Source organism: Giraffa tippelskirchi, chromosome 7, assembly GCF_054371585.1.
Source record: "Giraffa tippelskirchi isolate mGirTip1 chromosome 7, T2T-mGirTip1v1.2.pri, whole genome shotgun sequence".
NCBI classification, from domain to species: Eukaryota; Metazoa; Chordata; class Mammalia; order Artiodactyla; family Giraffidae; genus Giraffa; species Giraffa tippelskirchi.
Window position 1 is genome coordinate 14,533,873 of NC_137281.1, and position 10,251 is coordinate 14,544,123.

The following is a 10,251-nucleotide window of genomic DNA, read 5'->3' on the forward strand; positions in this document are numbered from 1 at the left end:
AAATGTGTCACTTGTGCTAAAGCCCATGATACCAACACATTAGTGAAAGTCGCTCAGTCATGTCCGACTCTTTGCAACCCCATGGGCTATACAGTCTGTGGAATTCTCCAAGCCAGAATGCTGGAGTAGGTAGCCTTTTCCTTCTCCAGGGGATCTTCCCAACCCAGGGATCGAACCCAGGGCTCCTGCATTGCAGGCGGATTCTTTACCAGCTGAGCCACCAAGGAAGCCCCATGATACCAAGCTAGATTTTAATATCTGACCTAGTTGCAATTTTGTCCTTCCCCAGGAAGGTAATCTTAATCGGCCAGTTTGGAATTTCCTGGGCAGCACCAGTGAGATAATCTGTCTTGTGGGACCTCTCCATTTCTACACTCCCCACTCCCACCCCCAACTCCCACCTACAAAAGTAGAAGTATTCTACAAGATAGATTCTCACCTTCCCCGCAAAAGAAGGTGATCTGGCCTGAAACAATTCTTTCTTTTCTTTTGTTAATAACTTCCTTGCCTCTTTCACAAAAAACCTCCGTTTTGTACAACTCCTACAAACTCCCTCCTATTTACTAGATGTGATGCTGCCTAATTCATAAGTTGTTGAATAAAGCCCATTAGGTCTTCATATTTTCTCGGTTTAATTTTGTTTTTTTAACAATACACCTCAAGAAAAGACAACTGGTTCTTCCCATCTAACTTGTTGGATGTCCTTTTCTCACTCTAAATAATCACTTTAATACTGAGTCTGGCAAAACTGTATAAGCCCTAGAGCCCGCACAACTCCACTTAGCCACTGGGGAATACAAATTGGCCTCCTTGTGCTCCATACCCTTCTCTGGCTCCCCAATGCTCTCTGGAGCTAAATTGAGCGCTTTTTACAGAGAACTCCATTTCCCATTGGCCTCTTCGCTCGACACCTACATTTCCCAGCATGCACGACACCTCCCACTCCACGGATTCTTCCCGGCTCCGCCCTCCTGGCCCTGCAGGCCTGACTCTTGCCTTACGTCACCGGCCTCCAAACTCTCCTCTTACAGCCAACTTCTCTAGGCCTCCGTGAGAGGGCGTGGCCTTTGCGCGATCGAGACGTCCATTGGCTGCCGTGTTGCCGGTAGGGCGTGGCTACGGGAGCCGGGCGGGCACATTTCGAACCGTGGCTGGGGAGGTGGCTGCGGCGGCGGTGGCTGCGGCGGCGAAAGATGAACCCGGAAGGCTCGGCGGCGGCGGGGACCCCCCGGCAGCGTAAGTGGCGTACGTGGCCGACCGAAGCGATCGGGAGGGCGGGGCGTAGCGGGGCTGCCTCGGCGGTTGGCGAGGTCGCCACAGGTCAGAGGTCACAAGGTCAGGGAGCTACGAGGTGTGCACAGCGCAGGGATGCCAGGTCCGGGTAGGGGGCGCGTTGGGGTCGATTCTTCTTTTCTCTAGGAAATTCCTTTAGAAGAAAACAAGTTTGGGCAAGATATTGTGTGATGTGCAGAAAAACGCGACTTCCATTCATTTGTAGTTAGCCCTCTGTCCGCTCTCCACCCTTCCGTGGCCTTGCGCGGTTGCCCACGCACCATAGGACAGCGTTTATAGCCCTATAGCCCTACGTGATCGCAGAGGGCCGTGTTTACTCCTCATTTAAGATTTGAACCTGGATTTACTGTGCTGTTTTCCCGTGTCTGTGAATTTCTATCTCTAAGTTCCCCTTCATCTCCAGGAGTGTCCATGCATCTCATTTATTCATTCAGCCTATCTTGCTTCAACTCCCTTGTGCCAGGCCCTGTGCTGGTGGAATTTGAATACCCAGTGGTAATCTACAACTTGACAACTTACAGCGCAGAATTTAGTGGGAAGACTAAACTCGAAAGTAAACTAGTCAGCAAGATAATTTGGGAAGTAATTAGAACTGTAAAGGGAGTACATTGGAAATTGATGGGGCGGGGGGAGTTGAGGAGGCCTCAAGACATGATGCCTGCATTCCTCCCTTCAACCTTTGTTAAGATACCTGGCTGGCCCTGTAGTAGGGGATCTTGGGGACACAGACGTGCCCATCAGTCCTGCTTCCTGTCTTCATGGAGCTACCAGTACAGAGCGGCAGGCAGCAACAGTCTAGTGTGATGGAGCTATGTGCAGGCATAGGGCTCAGGGCTGGGCGAGGGGAAGCACAGTCAGAGAGCTTATGACTGGGATGGAGGTGTGTGTTAGCCAGATTAGGAAACTTGACCCAGCCCTGCCTTGTCAGTGAAGCTTCCTGGAAAAGATACAGCTGATGATGGGGAATGAGAAGGGGATTTGTAAAAAAAAAAAAAAAAAAAAAAAAAAAAAAGAGAAGGGGATTTGTGATGAGAGGGAAAAGCCTGGGAGGCTTGTGCTGAGTAAACAAGTAGACAAATGAAGATAGATTTAGAAATTGTGTTAACTGCTTAAAAGAGAAAAAAGAACCACTGGATATTATGAGAAAGAACAAGGTAGGTCTAGGGCTTCATATGGAGGATAAGGGAGATCTCTTGAGAAGGAGTCTTTTGAGCTGAGGCCAGGTGCTCTATTGGCCGGTGTTAATTGTAGGAACATGTTCCAGGGTGATAGCATTGTCTTGTTCAAAAGCTTGAGGAGGCGAGGAGCTTGGCAGGGTCAGGGCCGGAGAGGTGGAGGCCCGTGTAGCCAGGTGGAATGAGTCCCAAGAGAGGTAACAAACCAGGGTGGTTGGCAGGGCTGGGTCATGCAGGGCCTCGTAGGCATTTGGGTTTTATTCTCAGCGCAATGGGCAGTGATCTTAGGCAGAGGGCATGAAATACTCTCTGCTGGGCCCAAGGATGAACAGGGGAACCTGGTAGGAGGACATTTAAGTCAGCTGCAAGATGACAGAATCTGAGAAAGGAGGGTAACATTGAGACACAGTGGGTGAGAACCGATGTCAGAGGTAAAGGTCCAGGGGCAGCCAGAGGGCTGTAGCAGGATATGGTGGCTAAAGACTGCCCAGGGCATCAGGTGGGTGGCTCTGAAAGCCAGGAGTGTGGTGAGATTGCCCTAGGTGAGAGGCAGAAGGCAAGGGTAAGGGTGAAAAATTGGGTCACACAGTTCAGGGAGCTGGAGAGAAATCAGTGACTGAGGGACTGATCAGACCATCAGCTCCATAAAGGCATGAGCTTGTTCCCTTTTGTTCACTGCTGGGTCCACTTTGCCTACTAGCAGAGCCTAACACACTGAGGGGCTCAATCGATGTTTGTGGGACTCTGACAGGAGAGAGGAAAAGGTGTCTCAGAAGCCAAGAAAGTAGATACTGAGTCAGAGGTTGGCGTTTGTGGCAAGGGCCTCAGTGCTGCCAAGGGCCTTGAGTCCGAGCAGAGAGGAGTAACAGCCCTGGCCTGGTGGTGCAGGGGCATTTAAGGGTCCGGTGAGAGCAGGACCCCACCAAGGTCAGAGGTGGTGACAAAGAGGAAGGAAGGGCTTATACCAAAGCTTTCAGGAAACCCGACCTTTGGCTAGAAGTGGGAGAGGGAAGGAGAAGTGGTGTTCAGGGACAAGTGGGCCAGGGCCGGTGCTATTGGCTTTGAGATCAAGGACTTCCCTGGGTCTGTTTTCAGGCTACACATAATGAAGAGGGAAAGTTGAGGGGCTAATAACTGATGACAAGTGATGAGATGGATCACTCTTCTATGGGCTAGGCCAGGGGCGGAGCAGTTTATGAGTGTCACTTTGCCCCGGAGAGTGGACACACCTTTCCACCGAAAAGAAAACGGAGATGTGGAGAAAGCCATGATGTGGATTATTTGACCCCTCTCCCCCATCCCATTGTAATCTTACCACCCTATTCCCACCATGGCACTTGACGCAGAGGAGGTGCTCAGTAAATTTGCTGTGGAGGCATCGCTTTGGGTCAGGGTGCTGGAACCGGAGCACTGGGTTCAGATCTGCCCTCTTCATATTCCCCATCTCCATAGACAGCACCCCACCCACTCAGACCAGAATCTGGGAAGACAGCGTGGAGTCCTCCCTCTTCCTTACCCTACCCCAGCCAAACACACTTCCCGAAATCCTGCCTCTCCTACCTCCAGATTCATCCAGAAGCTGCCCCTCCCGCCCACCCCCCACCACTGCCGCCCACCTCATCCATCTCTCCTACCTGGACCACCTCCTCAGGCTCCTTCCTCTCCTCTCCCTGTCCCGGCCTCCCCAGCCTGTTCCCCACAGGAAGCAGAGGGACCTTTCAAAAACTTGAGACCTAGCTCTGCTTCATGCTATCTGTATGATTTTGGGCAAGGACCTGAACCCCTTTGGGGGCATCCCATCTGTAAAATGGGATGATAGTATCACCAGCACAGAATGGGTTGTTTTCGAGGATTAAATGAGTTCATCCACAGTGTTTAGAACATGGCCTGATGTGATTTCAGTGGTCAGTTGGGGCTTAGTTATAATATTTAACAGGCTGACCTGGGATGGAATCCTGCTCTGTCACTCCCTTTGCACAAGCCATGTAGCCTCTCTTTATTTATTTATTTATCTATTTATTTACTTGGCTGTGTCAGGTCTTAGTTGCTGTACATGAGATCTAGTTCCCCGACCAGGGATCGAACCCAGGCCCCCTGCATTGGGAGCACAAAATCTCAGCTGCTGGACCACCAGGGAAGTCCCCATTTAGCCTCTCTAAGCCTGAGTTTCCACATCTGTAAAATAGGAATGGGCATGTATTCATTCCTCCGTTTGTTGTTGTTTTTTTTAATATCAAGCATCTACTCCAACCTTGTTCTAGAGGCTAGGGCTTCAGCCATGAACAAGACAGAGCTCTTTACCTTGGGGAGCTCACATTGGAGTGGAGGAGACAGTGAACAAGAGAAATTAAACAGCTAGTATGTCAGCTGGCGCTGAGTTCTATAGATACAAATTAAGTGCAGAAAGGGAATGGGGGGTGTTACCAAGGGAGATGCAATTGTAGACAGGATGGTTGGAGAAGGTCCCATGGAGCCAAGACTTCGAGGAGAAGAGGGAGTCCTGAGGGTGGAGCCAGAGCATCAGGCAGAGGAACTGCCTGTGAAGAGGCCCCAAGAGGGAAGATGCCTGATGTGTTCAGTGAGCAAAGAGGCCCCTGCGGTTGGAGCTGAATGACTAAGAGGGAACAGGAAGAGAGACAGTCTGTCTAGAGACTTTGCTTGTAAAAGGCTTAGCACAGGATTTTGTGCACAGTCAACCCCAGTACATAGTAGCCATCATTGTCATTATCATCATCATCATTATTGTTATTTGGAAGGATGGATGGATGGATGGATGGCAGAGGCCGCCCAGACCTGTCTAGACATCCCTAAGTTCTGTTCAGCTCAGTCGTGTCCGACTCTTTGCAACCCCATGGACTGCACGTCAGGCCTCCCTGTCCATCACCAACTCCTGGAGCTTGCTCAGACTCATGTCCATCGAGTCGGCAATGCCATCCAACCATCTCATCCTGTGTCATCCCCTTCTCTTCCTGCCTTCAGTCCTTCCCAGCATCAGGGTCTTTCCCAGTGCGTCAGTTCTTCGCATCAGGTGGCCAGAGTACTAGAGTTTCAGCTTCAGCATCAGTCCTTCAAGTGAATATTCAGAACTGATTTTCTTGCAGTCCAAGGGACTCTCAAGAGTCTTCTCCAACACCACAGTTGGTTAGACAACCCATCTGACATCAAAACCAGTGCCCCACTGTGGCAGGAGCCAGAGGGAGAGCTCCTAACAAATGAATGAGGCTCCCACCCCTCTTCCCTTGCAGCCTCGAAGCGGAGGGTTCCTGTGTCCCAGCCAGGGATGGCTGACCCCCACCAACTTTTTGATGACACGAGTTCAGCCCAGAGCCGGGGCTATGGGGCCCAGCGGGCACCCGGTGGCCTGGGCTACCCTACAGCCTCCGCCTCGCCCCAGGGGGCCTTCCTGGCTGATCCCGTGTCCAACATGGCGATGGCCTATGGGAGCAGCCTCGCTGCACAGGGCAAGGAGCTGGTGGATAAGAACGTGAGTGGGCCGGGCTGGTGGGAGTGGGGGGGCAGGCAGGGGCCATGGGGCCAGGGCTTCAGGTTGGAGCTCTGCCTCCCCAGATCGACCGCTTCATCCCTGTCACCAAGCTCAAGTATTACTTCGCTGTGGACACCATGTACGTGGGCAAAAAGCTGGGCCTGCTCGTCTTTCCCTATCTGCACCAGGTGAGCACTGGCCCCCCAAAGCATGTGATGGGCAGGGGTGAAGGAGACTGAGGAGCAGGCCGGATAGATGGGCCCCAAGAGGGCTTGCAGGGTGGCAGGCACCCCGCTCCAGGTCCTGCCTTCTCCCCACAGGACTGGGAGGTGCAGTACCAGCAGGACACGCCAGTGGCCCCCCGCTTTGACGTCAACGCTCCTGACCTCTACATTCCAGGTTTCATCCCACCCACCTCCACCCGGCGACCTCCTCCCTCCGGGCGGGCCTGTCTCGGGCAGACGTTTAGGTGCCCGGAGGCCCCGATGGTTCTTCTTCTGACCAGTGTCTGTGTGTCTGCCTCCCACAGCCATGGCTTTCATCACCTACATCTTGGTGGCTGGCCTGGCGCTGGGAACCCAGGATAGGTAAGAGAGGGCTGGGGTCAGCTGAGTGGTGTGGGGTTTGCGGTGCCGGGGGGACAGTCAAGAAGGTCTCTTTGGTTCCCCTGGATCAGAACAGTCCTACCATGTACCCAGTTGGCCCAAGACAGAGCCCTCGGTGTACCCTCAGGGTTACCTCCACCTCTTTCTTCTTTCCCACTCATGTGCAGCCCATCACCCCACCCTGTGGCGGGTAACACTGAATCTAGCCTTCCCTGGTCTCTCCTAACTAACTGCCCAGCCCCCACACACCCCCGGCACCCCAACTCCAACAGGAAGGTCTTGTCTGAGAGGTGGGCCTGGCCATGCCAACCCCCACCTTTTGCCCCCCTGCTCAGAAGCTGTCCCCAGACCAAGCCCCAGCTCCTGAGCCTGTCACTGCCCACATGCATTCTCTCTCTGCCCCTTCCCTTCACTCTGCTGAGTCACTCTGGTCCTCTTTCTGTTTCTGCCAAGGACCTGGGCTGCCGCCCCAGGGCCTTTGCACACCCGGTTCCCTTGGCTGAGGAGTGTTTTCCTCCCCACTCCTCATGTCTCCACTGTGCTGGTACTGCCTCAGGGAAGCCTCCCAACCCTCCAGCCTGGGTCAGGCCCCCACCTCTTGATCACAGACCCCTGTTCATTACCTTCGTGGCATGGAAAACCGTTGTCATTAGGGCCATGAATTGTTGAGGCCCTGGGGATATGGCAGAGGTCTTCTTCCCCCATCAGCTCCTTACTCCTTCAAGCCTCAGCTCAAGTGCCCTCTCCTCTCAGACACCCTCCCTCCCAACAGGGTCACACGCCTGCCCCGCCCTGTGCTTTCCCCCAGCCCAGCCTGACCTCTCTGGGCTGTCTGTCACTAGGGATGGGATTTCCAGGACAGGGCCCACATCCATCTTGGTCCCTGCCTGGTCTCTAGCAGCCACCCTGCCACCAGAGGCTGTCCCCCCTACTCCAGGAGGGTCTGAGCCAGCCAACTGGCTGACAGAGCTCGGGTGTCGGCAGGTTCTCTCCAGACCTCCTGGGGCTGCAGGCGAGCTCGGCGTTGGCCTGGCTGACCCTGGAGGTGCTAGCCATCCTGCTCAGCCTCTACCTTGTCACTGTCAACACAGACCTCAGCACTATCGACCTGGTGGCCTTCCTGGGCTACAAGTATGTTGGGTGAGTACCCCCTCTGCTTCCCCGCTGCCAGCCCCCAGCCCCGAAGCCTCATCCTCAGACCAGCCTTCCCCCCACCCCCACAGGATGATTGGCGGGGTCCTCATGGGCCTGCTCTTTGGGAAGATCGGCTACTACCTGGTGCTGGGCTGGTGCTGTGTGTCCATCTTTGTGTTCATGGTGAGCTGGGGCTCAAGGAGGGTGGAACTCTGGGCACAGGCCTTCTGGACAGAGTTGGGGGTCCCTGGGGTCATCCGAGCAAGGGATATCAGATGGGAGTTTAGACCCATAGCCATACTGGTGAACTGAGGAGTCCTGGAGTGGCTGCCCTAGCCTGGGGGTCCAGAGAGCTTCCCAGAAGAGGGGGTGTCCAAGGGGGGGGCTGCTGAAGGGAGAGAAGGAGCCAGCCGGTAGGCTCTCACTCCACTTTTCTTGTACGGTGGGCTTTCCTACCAGAATTTCCTTTAGGATGAAGAGTAGTGTCCTTGAGGTAGTGTCCTGAGAGTCCTTCCAGCTGGAATAGAAGTGCTGGTTAGGAGCCCTGGGATCCACCAGGCCTGGCTTTGACCCCAGGCCTCTCTGGATCCTGGGCAGCTCATTTCCTCTCTTTAAACCTGTTTCCCCTTTTCTGAAAAGGTTTTTGTTGTTTAGTCGCTAAGTCATGTCTGACTCTTTGTGACCCCACGGATTGTATAGCCTGCCACGCTCCTCTGTCCAAGGGATTTCCCAGGCAAGAATACTGGAATGGGTTGCCATTTCCTCCTCCAGGAGATCTTCCTGACGCAGGGATTGAACCTGTCTCCTGCTTGGCAGGCAGATTCTTTAGCACTGAGCCACCAGGGAAACCCTTTGTAAAATGGGGATGATAATAATTCCACTTCAGGGTGCTGAGAGTATTAGTGTGAGCAAGTGTTTGTTAGGTGATTCAGTTGCTCAGTCATGTCTGACTCTTTGTGACCCCATGAACAGCAGCACTCCAGGCTTCCCTGTATTTCACTATCTCCCGGAGTTTGTTTAAACTCATGCCCATTGAGTCAATGATGCCATCCAACCATCTCATCCTCTTTTGCCCCCTTCTCCTGGGTGACAAGAGACTGAGCCAGGTTTGCCTGTGAGTGTTTGGGAGTCTCCAGAGGCGGTGTGGGTCGACAGTGGCCTGCCCTAGGGCCCTGATTGCAGCGGTCCTGGGAGGCGGCACGCTGGCATAAGTACTTTTTGAGGAGATCACCCTTATCCTTACCATAGAGCCTATAATCTACCATAAAGACTGCAGACTCTAGGATTGGGCCACCTCAGGCCAAACTACAGGGAGGAGGCACAGCCCCACCCATCAGCAGAAAATTGGATTTAATGATTTACTGAGCATGGTCCTGCCCACCAGAGCTAGACTCCTGTTTTCCCCACAGCCAGTCCCTCCATCAGGAAGTTTGCACAAGCCTCTTATCCTCATCCATCAGAGGGCAGACAGAATGAAAACCACTATCACAGAAAACTAACCAAAATGATCACATGGATCACAGCCTTGTGTAACTCAATGAAACTATGAGCCATGCCATGTAAGGCCAGCCGAGACAGACAGGTCATGGTGGCAGGTTCTGACAAACCGTGGTCCACTGGAGAAGGGAATGGCAAACCACTTCAGCATTCTTGCCTTGAGAACCCCATGAACAGTATGAAAAGTGTGAGGAGCAGAAAGCAAAAGCTAGTGACTGGTGGGCCAGATCTGCCCCACAGATAAACTTCAATTTACATGTCATTATTTACAACGTTAGGGCGGTTTAAACAAAACAGTTGGGGAGAAAAAAATGGCATTTCTGGCTTGTGTTGAAAAATCATCAAGTGCAGCACGAGCTGATGATGGCCAAAGGGCCAAGCCTGGCCATCCCCTTGGGCAGGGCACTTCACCAACTTAAGGCCCTCGCTTGGCAGTTGAGTTTGGAACTCTCTCACATTTTCTCCCAAGGCCTGGGAGGGCGAGGAGGTCCCCCTCGTGCGTTAGGAGATGTAGGAGAAACCCGAGGCTCCCCAGGAGCAGAGTTGAGCCCACCCACTCTATGAAGGAAGGGTGGGGAACCTGGAGTCCCGAAGGAGGCCAGGCTCAAGAGTGATCTCCCTCCCCGGCCCAGATCCGGACACTGCGGCTGAAGATCCTGGCGGAGGCGGCGGCCGAGGGCATCCCGGTGCGTGGGGCGCGGAACCAGCTGCGGATGTACCTGACCATGGCCGTGGCGGCGGCGCAGCCCCTGCTCATGTACTGGCTCACCTTCCACCTGGTGTGGTGAGGGCGGCCCCGCAACGCCTCGCGCCGCTGCTGCTTCCGGCGGCCGCCGCCTCCTTACCCCCACCGGCGATGCCGCCACAGCTCATCTCCCGGCCACCTGCCGGCCACCGGGGGCGCCCCGCAGCCCGAGCCCCTCCCACCCTCCCCGCCCTCGCCGAGGTGCTGAGAGCTCCAGCTGCACAGGCCGCCCCCCAGCAGGGCGGCCACTGTTACAGAAACAATAAACCGTGACGGACACGGCGTGGGCAGCTTCTCCTTGGCGCGCGGTGTCCAGCA

General features: G+C 54.2%; 1 protein-coding gene across 3 annotated transcripts; it reads left to right on the plus strand.

The window, feature by feature from the left end:
- Nucleotides 1-1,131: 1,131 nt before the first annotated feature.
- YIF1B (Yip1 interacting factor homolog B, membrane trafficking protein) lies at nt 1,132-10,215 on the plus strand. 3 transcript variants are annotated; one of them, XM_081516624.1, is made up of 8 exons: nt 1,132-1,245; nt 5,714-5,952; nt 6,036-6,140; nt 6,273-6,351; nt 6,482-6,539; nt 7,542-7,697; nt 7,781-7,874; nt 9,821-10,215. In XM_081516624.1, the coding sequence occupies exons 1-8, from the start codon at nt 1,194-1,196 to the stop codon at nt 9,974-9,976; spliced, it is 939 nt and encodes a 312-aa protein (XP_081372750.1). In that variant the 5' UTR covers nt 1,132-1,193; the 3' UTR covers nt 9,977-10,215. The 3 variants fall into 3 exon arrangements, with proteins under 3 accessions (XP_081372750.1, XP_081372751.1, XP_081372752.1); XM_081516625.1 differs by having other exon boundaries at nt 1,132-1,236; XM_081516626.1 differs by lacking the exon at nt 1,132-1,245 and adding an exon at nt 1,324-1,375.
- The last annotated feature ends 36 nt before the right edge of the window (nt 10,216-10,251 follow it).